Source organism: Lutra lutra, chromosome 9 (assembly GCF_902655055.1).
Source record: "Lutra lutra chromosome 9, mLutLut1.2, whole genome shotgun sequence".
NCBI classification, from domain to species: Eukaryota; Metazoa; Chordata; class Mammalia; order Carnivora; family Mustelidae; genus Lutra; species Lutra lutra.
This window is the reverse complement of record NC_062286.1, coordinates 77,371,662-77,386,679: the sequence shown is the minus strand read 5'-3', so window position 1 is coordinate 77,386,679 and position 15,018 is coordinate 77,371,662. Positions and strand designations below refer to the sequence as shown.

Here is a 15,018-nt window from a genome sequence, read left to right as displayed (position 1 = left end):
ACTAGAGTATCTGCAGGTTTCCTTCGGTTTCTGTGACCCTAGTCAGAAGTGAAGGGTAAATGTATCATGTTCTGTCTGGTTCACGTTTCTGTCATCTATAAGTTTGTTTCAATTGTACAAGTTACCAAAACTGTGGCCATTGGATTAGCATCTATGGTGCTTTGGGGGAAAGAGGAATCCTCTGCCGGGTAATTTAATTTGAAATGTATGTTCCTGGGGCGCCTGGGTGGCTCAGTGGGTTAAAGCCTCTGCCTTCAGCTCACGTCATGATCCCAGGGTCCTGGGATCGAGCCCCACATCGGGCTCTCTGCTCAGTGGAGAGCGTGCTTCCCCCTCTCTCTCTGCCTGCCTCTCTGCCTACTTGCGATCTGTCAAATAAATAAATAAAGTCTTAAAAAAAAAGAAAGAAAGAAAGAAATGTATGCTCCTTCCTCCAGGCTGCTGTGGCCCAGATTGGGGCACAACACCTGACAAAAGTAGTGCCCAGGCTGGAATTTAGTCCCCACTCACCCATGCACAGGCCACCCTCATACAAGGCACAACCAGCTCCAAGATAACCAGCAGGCCAGAGACTGGTTATCTGGTTAAAGAGTTGAAGTATCCAAATTTTTACCAAAGTATCACAATGAATTTTACCACTGGTTGTCAAATCATAATACTTGTGGGGGGGGGAGTAAGAAAAAGAAATGCATTACCCCATTTTTACTGCCAATGAAGAAAACAGATTTTTCTCCAATTTCAAGGCCATCACCTTCACCTCCACTTCCATGTTTTTCCACTTCGGCTTTTGCAATTTCCCAGAGAGTTTCACTAGGAGAGGCAGAAAAACAAAATTCAGAGAATCAAAGGGAATCCTTTTCACTATTTATTTCAAGCTCAGAGATGTTTTAGTTCAGTTAAATTTATAAAACAAATCAACATTATTTCCTGGGGGATAATAAGTGGATAAAACTTCTGAGGATTAGTCATTTTCTTTGTCCTGGTTCATAGAAGAAAGCTGAAAATGATAAGCAGAGCCTTTGTCACTAGGATTTGAGGCTGCCTTATTTTGGGACTTCCAGCCAAGGTTGAAAGCTGTGTGTGTTAGTTTCTCAGGCATGTAACTTAATGTACAAAGAATTCTGGAAATCTACAACTTGAAAACCACCAACATCTGGGAAAATGGGAAGCATGTAAAACTAGCACACCAAACAATCTTTGTTTTCTGAATTTTTTTTTTGTTGTTTTTAATCTGGCTCAAGATTCCTTGTTTTGATATATGAAATATAGTGAAAGAAAAAAATAATCTAAAATCACATTTTGAAAATCATCTTTTCATTCACCTCTCTAAAAACATTTGTACTTTTTCACAAATAAGATTATACCCTTTTTTTTTTTTAAAGATTTTATTTATTTATTTGACAGAGAGAGATCACAAGCAGGCAGAGAGGCAGGCAGAGAGACAGGAGGAAGCAGGCTCCCCGCTGAGCAGAGAGCCCGACGCGGGACCCGATCCCAGGACTCCGAGATCATGACCTGAGCCGAAGGCAGCGGCTTAACCCACTGAGCCACCCAGGCGCCCCGATTATGCCCTTTTTTTAAAGCCGAAATGAAAAATGGTGTATTAAACTGAAAAAAATACAGACAAGACTTGAGGTGTTCCAAGCCTCACTCTGCTACTTTCTGTATATACCAACTTGGGCAAATTACCCAACCTTTCTGGATTCTTCATTCCTTTATTAATTCAACAAATATTTATTGAGCACCTAATATATGCAAGATTTTGTGCTTTTCCCCCAGGCTCACTTCTGTTTCTTCATCTCTAAAATGCCAATAAGGAAGAATACCAACCTTTTAAGATTGTCATGATTGATTGTTAAAATGTGCTATTTCATTTAGGGTTTGACCTACATATAATTATCTAAAATTACTGACAGCTTATAATAATTATTATTCAAGAAACGGGGATGAAGAAAGGGGCTATAAAAGACCAATAGAGGTGTCCCTAAATGTTTACACTAAAATGTATGTGTTTATTTCACAGGTGAACCCCGTGGAACTCAGTCCAGGCCTATCTGCTCTTCATTTACACACCATTCTTTCAAAATGTGATTATCTGTTTTCCAAGCTCCCAGCAGAGAGGAGAGCAGGAGGTGCCCCTGGTGGAAATTTGTAACTATAACCATAACTTTGTAACTGCAACCAATTATACTTCGATGGGAAGGAAGCTGACAATTTTTCTCATTAAGGTTCATAAACTCAACAGAGATCTGGCCATGATCCACAAGGTGAGAAAAACAGATTTATCCTGCTCTGTGATGGACCCCAGAACCCCTCTAAGTCCTTATTAAGTTGTTCAGAGAAGGTTTAGTGTGACGTAGAGGATATTAAAACTGACATCACAGGGCGCCTGGGTGGCTCAGTGGGTTAAGCCGCTGCCTTCGGCTCAGGTCATGATCCCAGGGTCCTGGGGTCGAGTCCCGCATCGGGCTCTCTGCTCAGCAGGGAGCCTGCTTCCTCCTCTCTCTCTGCCTGCCTCTCTGCCTGCTTGTGATCTCTCTGTCAAATAAATAAATAAAATCTTTAAAAAAAAAAAACTGACATCACAGAACTGAAGAGCTAAAATATATTTTACAGCCGCCCCCCTCGGCCAAACTGCATCTTACACTTTCACATAGCTTTCTCAAGTTTTTCTTATTTACTGTTGTCCTGAGCCCCTGCACCAGAAGGGGAGATGCAGAGAACCCTGAGGAAGTGGCTCTGTCGTCTAATTCACAGCCTGAACCCCTGCTTCTAGAACATTCCTTGGCCTGCAATAAATTTTTACTTAGTAAGTGAACGACTGGAGTTTAATGATCTTAAAAAAAAAACTTAGTTTTCCACCTGGGTAACTTTTCTACCTGCTTGTGACCGAATCCATACGCTCAAGGGGTAGTTCCCAGGGATCCCTGACCATCCAGACAGCGATTTCAAGCAGAAAAGATTCAGAATTTTCTTCCACAGGCCGGTCCCGCCTGGGCTCCTCTCCCTAAATATAGTTCCAGCGGAGCGGCCCTCCCTCCCTTGCCCCTTCCAGGCTGGGGTGGGAAAGGGGATAAAGCCACACTCTCAAGAGGAGCGAAAGCCGGGAGCAAGCAAGGCTGCGGAAATACCTGGGCATCGTTGTTCCACCGCGCTAGCTTCGTGGGCTCAGCGTTTGAGGCCACCTTAAATCCAAGACGCCAGCGCGCTCTGAGACCAGCCGGGTGGTAAGGACTCTTCAGTTGCCATGGGAACGACGTCGCAGGCTGCGTTGCGTTGGAAAGATGGGCATCATGGGAAATGTAGTTCTCAGCGTTCCTTTTCAACTCTGGCTCAATGCCTCATCCTCTATGTGAGAGAATGAGGTGACTTGTCTGACAAACCTGGAACCTAAAAGCTCTGGGCTGGAAGTGTTCTTTTACTTAGAAAGTATTCTACTGGGGGGCGCCTGGGGGGCTCAGTCGTTAAGCCTCTGCCTTCGTCCCAGGTCATGATCCTGGAATCTTGGGATCCAGCCCTGCAACCCCACATCTGCCTCCCTGCTCAGCAGGAAGCTTGCTTCTCCCTCTCCCTCTCCCTGCTTGTGTTCACTCTCTTGCTGTTTCTCTCTGTCAAATAAATACATAAAATCTAAAAAAAAAAAAAAAGAAAAGAAAAGAAAAGAAAAATAAATAAGTAATAATAATAATAATAAAATAAAATTTTAAAAGTTCAACTATATGCCAGGGAAGTCTGCTCTCTCTTCAGTGTCTTTTTCCTCCCCAGTAGCAATGCTCTGGGAATGGAGGGCGAAACAAACTCCGGAGCTGTTTTCTAGTGATTTACTAGAGGCAAAGAATATTTGTGATTTTAGTGTTTTCCAACTTTCTGCTTGTTTAGTTGTTTTGGGGTTTTTGCAATAGCGCATCACTTATTAATAAATTAATAAGCCAAACGCATCTCCATGATGCTTCATTTACTTTATCTCTGAATCAATAGTTATTACTATATGCAAGAGTGCTACACAGAGTATGGAATGAAGAGGGGAGAAAGTCAAGATCCCTGCACACAACTAAGTATAATAACCCAAAGAAAGCCAGTGCTTGCTACTATTCTAAAGAGGTACCAGAAAATCACATCATAAGAATAAGAAATTATTGGGGCTCCTGGGTGCCTCAGTGGGTTAAGTCTCTGCCTTCGGCTCAGGTCATGATCCCAGGGTCCTGGGATCGAGCCCCACATCGGGCTCTCTGCTCAGCGGGGAGCCTGTTTCCCTTCCTCTCTCTCTGCCTGCCTTTCTGCCTGCTTGTGGTCTCTGTCAAATAAATAAATGAAATCTTTAAAAAGAATAAGTAATTATGCCAAAGAGGGTTGTTGAAACCTTCAGGACAAGACCGCATTTGATCTATTTTGAATGCTCGGTAGACCCAGCCTCTCTGGCCCAAGGTGTCTTGAGTATTGAAGGAGATACTCTCCTTACACCCTTCTGCCGTTTGGCTTCGTGTAATGGTGTGATGTTCAAGAAGATGGGCTTTAGATGGACTTAGATTTCTGTTCTGACTCAGCCACACTGGCTAAGTTGCCTCATTGCCACAGTGGGTAAATCATTCAGTATCTCTGAGCCTCAGAATCTGATCATGTAAAGCAAGGGAAATGTATGAATTTGAAATGAAATAAATATATGTGACACATGAATTAGGTGTGACTGACACACTGTAAGTCCTTTGTGCTTGTTATTATCATGTTGTAAGCTACTGATCAGCAACTTTGAACAAAGAAACACAAAGATCACATTCCTGGAAATGAAACAAAAATTTTTTTTAAGGAAAGAAAAAAGGCATTCATGACATAAAATCTTTGGGAACAAAATCCTTCCAACACCTAGGTGCATTTTGAAGACATAGCAGACTATGTCATGGGATGTAATGGGAGACCAGTTCAATAGAGAGAGGATGATCGCAAGGGAGTTTGGTACATCTGTCACTGAATCAGCATCTAATCCCTGGAGCTAACCTGCCTATAAGCTCACAAACTGGTGTGGGACAGAGGGTAATGAATTATAATAATTTTATTTCTGGAACTTTTGAATGTTAATTAGGAAGCCCTGTTGATATGAATACCAAAAGTGGCTAAGCCATTTGCTTGCTATGTGCCAGGCACAGTACTAGCATCTTAAAGGTATAATTGTTTGGATAACTGGGATGGAAGGTTGAAGAAAGAAGCCTGGTAGCAAAGAAGGTAGAAGTTGTCTGGCTGGGCCCTGGTCACCAGCACTGGTTCAGAGGCCAATCAGTGGATTCTGCTGATCTCATTGAGCAGATGAGTTCCCTTTTCTACCCTTATGCCTCCGGAGGCTTCATATATGGACAAAATAAGTGGGCTTCCTGGGTAGATGAAAATTGTTCTTAAGGTAGGAATATATGAAGATTTGAGCTCCCCTACTGGATCACCTCTAAAAGACTCAGGAATTTCAATAGTGGTGATACAGGAGAGGAAAACTTTATGTTGCTTGCTGGGTGGAATAAACAACAGTGCAGACGGACGCCTGGGTGGCTCAGTCGTTAAGCGTCTGCCTTCAGTTCGGGTCACGATCCAGGGTCCTGGGATCAAGCCCTTAACGAGCTCCCTGCTCAGTGGGGAACTTCTTTCTCCCTCTCCCACTCCCCCTGCTTGTGTTCCCTCTCTTGCTGTGTCTTTCTCTGTCAAATAAGTAAATAAGTAAAATCTTAACAACAACAACAACAACAGTGCAGAAGAATAAAGATGTATGCAGAGTGTGTTTGGGGAATTGTGAATGGTTGAGGCAGAAGCATTTAAAGGGTCTGGGATGGCTACGGTGGGAGAGCAACCCCGGCCGGGCTGCAGCCTGGATTTTACTGTGTTGTTGTGAGAAATCAAATATGATTTTAAAATAGGGGTGCTCCGTGACTGGACCTGAGTTTCAGTGAGGTAAAGTTTTGCAGATGTTCGAAGGATGTTTTGGAGTCTGGAGGTCCATGTGGGGGCTATTAACAATAGCCCAGACAGTGACATAGTTTTCACATTTTTCCCCTTGTTTTCAAAGTTATATAAGCTTATGGTAGGAAAAACTAGTATATGGAAAAAAAGGAAGAGGGTAAAAGAACACACCCTAGAAGCAATAACTATTAAACATTTTGGTGTATTTCATCTAATCTGTCCTCATCATAACTAGAGAGTTAATTAACATTCTGATTTTAACATGTGTTTTCCATCTCAGTTTTTAAAAATCCATCATAAACACAACTTTGATGGCTGTATAATATCCCGCTATACAGGTTTCTCATAATTTATTTAAGCATTCTCCTCACTGAGCTTTTTTCAAATTTTTATTTTTTGAGAGAGGGAGCGAGCACACATGCTGCATGGGGGAGGGGCAGAAGGAGAGGGGCTGAGAGAATCTTAAGCAGGGTCCTCGCTCAGCGTGGAGCTGGACTCAGGCTTGATCTCACGACCCCTAGATCGTGACCTGAGCCAAAATCAAGCCGGATGCTTAATCAACTGTGCCGCCCAGGTGCCCTTCATATCAAGCATTTGACGTGGTTCAGAGAAAACACCAGAGTTGGGCCCAATAGAGCCTTTCTCTGGGATTGGGAAACTCAAGTCATTCCCCCTCTGGAGGAAATTGTCATGTTTTCTGCTGAATGAAGAAGCTGTTTTGTCAATAAGTTCCTTATGCATCCTCGATATTAACCCCTTTATCAGATATATGACTCGCAATTATTTTTTCCCATTCTACAGGATGCCTCTGTTGTTTCTTTTGATGTGCAGAAGTTGTGAAGTTTGGAGTTGTCCCATTTGTCTTTTTTTTTTTTTTTTACTTTGTTACCTGTGCTTTTGAAAAGTTGTCTGATTTAATAAAGCCACCAATGTAATCTACCTTCAGAAAGGGATGCCAACCCCCATTCACCCACCCCTCCCACTGAGTAGATTGTTAGCAAAGTGCCGGAAGAAAGGGAACCCTGTATTCAAGCGTTGTGGTGAATATTTGTGTCTCGTTCTGGAATTATTCGCTAATGGATGTTATCCTGGTAAGCAAGTTTTTGTTTCTTGACTATTACTGGACCTAAAACTACTTATAAAGGATACAATGAAGACTTCAGGTTGACGTTGATTATAAATATGCCTCCAGAATCACTGTGACTATGTTTGATATAGGTAAAATTAAGTTCAAGAGGTAAAATTACGGCATACAGCAAGTGTGTATTTCATCTCTTGACCCCAGTTCCATCCAGGTCCATCCATCTCTTCTCTCTAGCACCCACCTTCCCACTTAAGTGTCCAAGAGAAGCCTGAGTCTTGGTCCCACTGGGATAAGGATGAATCTTACTTCACGTTAAATATCTATGTGGGCACTTTAATTTGCAGGTTTTTTTTTTAAATAAATATTTTATTTATTTATTTGACAGAGAGTGAGGGCACACAAGTGGGGGGAGGAGCAGAGACAGGGAGAAGCAGACTCCATGCTGAGCAGAGACACACGCTGAATCCCAGGATCCTGAGATCATGACCTGAGCTGAAGCAAATGCTTCACCAACTTCACCAACCCTTCATTTGGAGTTTAAAGTTGATCCTGTAGCAGTAAAATCCCTTTCTTTTTTCAGGGAAAAGAGAATAGGGAAAAGCAAGAGGAGATTCTATTTCTCCATGAACTGGTTAGCAGAGAAGCGTCTCCACCTTGTTGTTCCTGCCCCTCACTTCCCTTCCCTCAGTTGCCACATTCCTGGAGCCTTTGGTCCACAGCAATCAGCCTAGAGACTCTGCACTGGGGGGAGTCCGAATTCCATGGCCGCTAGGAGTAGGTGGACAGGTGAAATGTGTTCTCGGCATCCCAGGAATATTTAAAGTCTTTGTCTAGCAAAATTAGATTATCTGTGGTGGTTAATTCTTCAGGATTATACTACAGTCCAATTGGGTAAGTGCATTATTCTAGGAACCTGGCCACTACTTATTTTTTTCTTTGGGAAAAATTTCCAAACAATTAATTAATAAGCACATTTCAAACAAAAGACTCTAAGTGGCGACTAACTTTGCTTGTAAATTGAGAGTTAAATTCATTTCCAGGCTAGGACACTTTTTGACTTTAAGGACACACACATAAAAAATCCAGAACATATAAAATAAATTTTTAGAAAACAGTCGATTGACCCTCCTGTATGAAATAAGCTACTTATGGAACTTATTATGAAATCATGGGAGAACCCCATGATTTATACATATTGTATATGTCAACATGCATACATGCATCTTAAAATTACAATTTGCCAAACGGCTTCCTTTTATATGGATAAAACAAAGCAACACCGAAGACAAAGCATGAATGCAAGAGAAGGAGGTAATAACTACCATTTTCACTAGTAGTACACCTCAGCTTTGACAATGAAAACACTAGGTACTTCTTGAAGATTGTTCAAGAGATAATGCTCAAAATGGGTTTTGTAAATCATTTATTATGATTGAAAGGGAAGAAAATGATAGGAGACAAATATTACAATTAAACATGTAACATTATTCTCTTGTAACCAATCATAATAGCATACTTTGAATTTTTTAAATGGCTATATAAGCAATTTCCCAGAAAATAAAATTTTCACATCATCAGTTACAGAAAATTGATTTCTTTCCATCAAAATATTTTATCTCTGTTCTATCAAAAATAAATGCCAAGTATAAGGTACCACCATGTGAGCTAAGCCTTCACTACTTGTTCCAATTAGAAGATCTGGAGGGGTGTGTGCTTACCAGATGGTGAACTAACACTGCCTGAGAATAAAGCCCGCACACATATGTAAGCTGTGCCATGCCTCTGGCTCACCAGCTCGGGATTATTGAACAGTTTTCTGGGAACCAAGAAACTCTGTTGTATCCCAGCCTAAAAACTCTCTAGAGTCATCCCAAACTGGTAGCCAGTTTACTCTCAAAAAACCAACTTGCTTTTGCAGTGAGTAGTTGTGGCTCAAAGGATTTAGAGGAAACAGTAAATGGAAATCTACTTCTATGAGATTTTTTTGACCTTTTTTTTTTGTCATTGCCAATAAAGCCAAATCTTAGCTGAGCACTGTATTTCTTGGCTCTGCCCTTTCTAAGGATGCTAATATGAGATGGGATTATTTTCAAAAGGCTTAGTGCGACAACAGTACATTGCCATAGGGTGAAAGCAGCAAAGAAGAAAATATAAAGGCTCTGCCAACAAATTAATTCAGCAGGTAATATTTTTTTTTCCAAATTGGTTAAAAAAGTACCACACACAAAGTGATAAATACATGTGCAAAAAATAAATACAAATTTTCTATACATAAATAAAATTAAGTATACTCATGATTACTATTGCAATTAAACAGTTTTACAATATAATTTTCATGTCTTATCACAGTTTCATTTTTATCATGAATACTAACTACTTTGTTTTGACACATACTGGTATGAACTGCTCACTCATGTAACCCAGCAAAGTAATACATTTCTAGACTTTCTCAACTAAAATTTTACCTCCTTCAACAGAAGATTTCTCTTTTAAAAAAATATTTTGAGAATTTATGTTAAAACGAAAGCAATTATAACGAAAAAGGCCTATGTGAGGGCACAACAAAGAATTGTCTTTGCTTTCAAAGATATTATTTAACAAATAAGGTCAAGATGACCCAGCACCAAATGCAATGAAATGTGGGCAATATTCCAGTGAACTCGGGCTCTCCAGTAATAGCCAAGGAATGTGGGGAATCGCTGTCTTGTTTTGAACTTTACACTCCAGTGATCTGAAAAGGTGACAGAGTATACTTTCTAATACCACACAAGAGGTTCTGGTTACTTAACTCCCATTTTCTTACCGGGATTCACAGTGCTGGATTTACTGCACTTGCTCTAAAAATGTACCCCGAAACAGCCTCCCGCGGCTGTTTCTAACACTGTATGCTCTACTTCTTTCCAGACCCATATCATTAATTAAGAACACATTTAATTACAGTACTTGATTTTTTGGCAGTGAGCATTTCCAAATAATCAACTGGTTTGCCAAATGAGAGTTTGGAATCTCCCTTTGCCAGAACATTTTTTTTTTTTAAAAAACAGAAAAAAACGACATCTTGTAAGATGTGTCTGCTGGCAAAGCACAAAGGAGGTGGGAAAAAATGACTGAATTCTAACCCGTGTAGTCTAAGAGAAAATCAGCATGTGGGCAAATTTTGTGTTTATGTTTCATTAGTCACGTGACTATTTAAGAATCAAATGAAAGACACCCACACATCTTTAAAGTTTGGAATACCAGTGTGTGGGTGCCATGCCGCCAGGTGTAAATGAACTTATTTGCAGCTGATGCAGCCATTGCCCAGAGGACAGGAGTGAATGTTCAGGCTCCTGAGCTTTCAAAGTAAAGTGGGTCCTTTAGTCGGTCTGCTACTTGACAGAAGGGGCTGGCTTCCCACTGCCCTGGCTTCCGGTCCCCGTGTCTGGGCTGAGAGCAGCGCTGGAGCAGAGAGGTGGTGAAATGTTGCCTTTTGCTGATGGAAGTTGTTTATGTAACTGGCCATCAAAAGAGTGATTTCAAGAATCTAAAACAAGAAAAATAGAATTGTTAGTGCTCCAGAGAAGTTCTTGTCACTTCCAAAAGAGTAAGAGGCTGGCCACAGGTGGTCTCCATTTGCAAGTGCCCAGGCTTCCAGAATTCCCTTCTCTCCAGATCAGTGAAGTGCTTACATGTTCAGCACCATCAAGGCACTGACATATTTTCTGGCTGCTTCAATAAAAAAAAAAGAATGAGTCTTAAAGAACAATCAAATTTAGTAGCAATATTAAAAAATGTGATGATAGCGCAAGTCTATTGATTATTTTAAAGCCACATCTGTGTATAAATGAATTAAGAAGTCAACTGCATCGTATCAATTTTTTATTTAAATAAAGTCCTGAGTATGTCTCAGTCTTCAGTGCTTACTGGCTAACTGCCTTCACTTGAATGTCTGCCATTTAAAAAAAGTTGCCGGTTCTAAAAAAAAAAAAAAAAAAAAGTAGTCTTTTTTGGTTGACAATTTTAAGACAAAATTTTAGGAAACTCAGTTTCTCATTCTTTTTATTAAAACTGGAATTACATACTAAAATGTAGCCCTTGTGTTTATGGTTTTTGCTTACAGACATTAAAACTAAGAACAAGTAACATCTTAATTATAAAACCTTACTCTTCTCACTAAGAAGTCTATAACATGAATTATCCCACGTAAATAGGATAATATGTATAGAGCACCTGACAACAACTTACATGAAGACCACTTACTTTGAACCTTCTGTATACCAGGCACTGGGCTAAAGGATTTAACAACTGCAGCATTTAATTCTTAAGCCAAAAAAAAAAGTAGGTAGCATCATATAATTTTTTAGGTGAAGAAACCAAAGCTTAGCAAGATGAGGTAAGCCAGAATTTGGACCTAGAACTGTTTGACTATAAGTAAATCTGTTTTCCCATCTGCAACTTAGTTTTTGCACATACATGTTTTAGCATGGAAAAAACTAGTATAAAAAAGTTAGTAGAAAGGCTTCTACTCACCTTGGGTTTTGCCATGGCAAAAAGTAACTTCTCTGTTGGTTTGTCCTTTGAATGTGTATTGTTAATTACTATCATAAAATCATCTTGATGACCTCCAAAGGTCATTAGACTCTTGTACACATAGCTGACTATTAACCTCTTCAAAGAGAAGAAAAAGTTAATATCATATACTTTTCCTTTCAAAGAAAGATGAGAAATGATTAATAACATTTCCGTTAAAATGCTGATATTAATGAAACTAATGTAACATTATGGGCTATCTATACTTTGCTAAAAAAGAAAAATGCTGTTATTAATTATATATAATAAAAATTACTTTCTAATATAAAATCTTATGATTCAAAATAGATAGTAATGTACTAGTTTTATGTAGCCATCATTTACCTTTGTAATTAGAATACAGTTTGATTCTGATACTAATAACTCACTGTGGAAAAAAACAGAAAATACAAAAAGAAAATAAAAAGCACCCATATCCCAGCATCCAGTGGAAAATCCCTGTTAATACTTTGTATGTGCCCTTTAAGATCTCTCTCCATATGTATCTATATTAGGTTGAACCATATGAAACTGATACTTTTTAAGGTAAAAAATGGTCAAATATTGGCAAATCCATATGGTTCATCTTGATATACAGACTTTGATATAAACAGAAATAGTATCATGCATATTGTTTAGGATTCTGCTTCTTTGTAAATGTAATAACAAATCATGAATATCTTTTCATGACAACAAATGTCCTTGTATAACATCATTTTAAGTGATTTGATAGATAATCCTTTATTTAACCAATCTCCTATTGCAGGAGATTTAAATCATTTCTTATTTGTTACTATCTTAAATAATACTTCAGTGCATATTTTTTGATACATTTCATAATACCCAAACCTAATTATTTCTTTAGTTATACATCTCAATAACCAGAATTGTTATCTGAAAAAAGTAAGGACAATTTTGAGAATATTTCTAACCTCTCCTCTGGAAAAGTTACACCCAGGTACATTCCCAGCACTGCAGTCTTGCGGACACTAGATACAATCACTCTTTTAAATCTCTGCCAACCTGACTAGTGAAAAGTAGAATCTCACTGTTTTAAATTGAATGTATTTGTTTACTAGTGAAATAGTGAAATTAACATTTAAAAATACATTTGTATTTCTTCTTTGAAGAGCTTGGCTCATTTGTCTACTGGTATGTTTATCATTTCCTTATTGTCTCGTAAGGATATTAACCCTTTGCCATATGTGCTGCAAATATTTTTCCCTTTCTGTAGCTAAAATAATTTTAAAAAATCAAGAAATGTAAAGCCTATAGGTAAAGGAATCTACATATCTAAAGATTTGCTGGCAAGACTGTGAGCAGATAATTCTAGAACGGAACCCCCATGAGCTGCAACTGACCAGTGTCCACCTCCTGGCCTCGATGTCCATCCCCCAGGATTTAGGAAACTGGCCTACTTACTTAAGGTAACTCAATACTGGTCTACAATTTTTTTGTTGACTTTAGGTCACTGATTTTATAAACTATCTTCAAGTTACCCATTCAAGAACTAAAAAGCATTCAGGAAATATAAAGCCCTTCAAAAAGATTTTTTTTTTAAAGCAATTATAAGGAGAGACTACTGTAACACTAAAGAATAGTTTGATATCCAAGAAATTCTTGGTGATCCCTGACTATAGCTGGGCATAGGAGAGCCCTTTACACCTACCAGGAGAATTGAACAATTCCTGTCTGCCAGGTTTAAAAACAAAAGAAAGAACATATGAAATAGGATAGAAAGTAAAGCAAATTTCAGATAGATATATAAACATACAGAAAGCAGTTTGATTTTATGTTTAATCATGTACAAAGCTCTAAAATACCACATACGTACAAGTGAACTGGTAAGTAATATTACAGAAAGTTACAGAAATTTTTAAAGAAGTGCTAGGGACAACGAACTTAAACTTTGGTAAATATAGTTTCTACATTAATGTTATCTTCAAGACTTTCATTTTACACAGGAAGCAATCTTCCTAACACTATAAATGAAGAGTCGGTTTGCAAATTCAACTGTGTTTGGAGAGTCTGGGAAGCTCAGTTGGTTAAGCGTCCAACTTTTGGTTTTGACTCAGGTCATGATCTCAATGTCATGAGACTGAGCCTCGAATTGGGCTCTGCGCTGAGCTCAGAGTCTTCCTGAAACTCTCTCTCTCCCTTTGCCCCCCGACCCCCACCATGCACACTCTCTCTCTTTCTAAAATAAATGAACAAACAAACAAATGGGTAAAATCTTAAAAAAAAAAAACACCTCAAAAAACCAAAAACAAATACAACTGTGGTTGCTGTTAAGTATGGTATCTTAATATTTTCTTCATAACACACTATAAAATCTGTTGGTCTAGTTTTAAAAGATTAAATTATAATCGCAGTTGTGTTTGTAAAATGACTATTCGTTACACAGCATTAGGAAACATGTTATCTGTGGATGAGAAATATCCTATGAAGAGAGTGGATGGTATCCCGAGCAGTGTGAAACTTCATCTTACCATGGAGTTGTACTCTAAGAGGCTTAAACCATCCTCATGGATCGCCAGCCACATGAAAGTGCTCCCGAGTGCCGATGGAGTTACAGGCTGTGAAGAGGAGCAAATACACCGTATCATAAATTCTAAGCAAAATCACAGAAAACATTTTTCTGTCAAAATGCAATGCAACATTTACAACAACAATTTCATATTAAAAATCTCTTTGGGGTGGGGAGAAAAAAAGAAGGAAATAAAACTTGGGGTGAAACAATCTCTCTTGGGGTGGAGGCAGTATCACGTAATGGAAAGAGCAGTGAAACTGTTATCAGGAGATGTGGGTCGGAGGTCCAGATCTGCCATTTATTAGCTGTGCATTTGGACAAGCTACCCGAGGCTCAATGTTCTCATCTTTAGCATGGGGACAACAATGTTTAATCTTATGTTTCTTTTACTTTAAGAGGCTAATAGTTGATAAGCTAGTAGGGTTTCTATGGTGACCAAAATCCTAATGAAACAAAAAACGCCAATGTGTTTTCTAAGGTGTGTGTAGTGCTTTACATTGGTGAAGAGTTAGGATTACAAATCCACACTTTTTTGAAAGTTTATTAAATCTGATATTCAATGACTAATAACAATAGAATAAAAAGAAAATATGAAACTGTGTGATGAATGGTAAATTTCCACTAAATTTCTTATGGTAAAAAAGCAATGAAATTATATTAATAAAGAGGATCTCATCATGAACCTCCAATTAAAACCCATGAATGTTTTCGAGCATTTTACAATGACTGCTTAACAATAACTGAATTGAACAAGAACTGAAATTCTAACAAAAACTTAACTACTTCTCTTAAACCTTATAAAAGAAGTTGAGCACCTGGGCACCTGAGCACCCAGGGGCACCTGGGCAGCTCGGTCAGTTAAGTGTCTGCCTTTGGGTCAGGTCCTGATCTCAGGGTCCTGGGATTGGCCCGCACTGAG

At 39.0% G+C, this 15,018-nt stretch overlaps 2 protein-coding genes across 3 annotated transcripts in view; both read right to left on the bottom strand.

Moving 5' to 3' along the window:
• Positions 1-3,259, bottom strand: part of DYNC2LI1 (dynein cytoplasmic 2 light intermediate chain 1) — a 42,916-nt gene extending 39,657 nt beyond the window's left edge. For both annotated transcript variants that reach the window (XM_047744976.1, XM_047744977.1), the window contains exons 1-2: positions 3,132-3,259; positions 696-810 (exon numbers count right to left, since the gene is read on the bottom strand). In XM_047744976.1, coding sequence (XP_047600932.1) covers positions 696-810; positions 3,132-3,139 — 123 coding nt within the window. In that variant the 5' untranslated portion in view covers positions 3,140-3,259. The remainder of the gene's footprint in view (positions 1-695; positions 811-3,131) is intronic.
• A 5,168-nt stretch (positions 3,260-8,427) lies between these two features.
• Positions 8,428-15,018, bottom strand: part of PLEKHH2 (pleckstrin homology, MyTH4 and FERM domain containing H2) — a 112,812-nt gene continuing 106,221 nt past the window's right edge. Inside the window, 3 exon segments of the mRNA XM_047745630.1 lie at positions 8,428-10,544; positions 11,531-11,668; positions 14,059-14,145. Coding sequence (XP_047601586.1) covers positions 10,359-10,544; positions 11,531-11,668; positions 14,059-14,145 — 411 coding nt within the window. The 3' untranslated portion in view covers positions 8,428-10,358.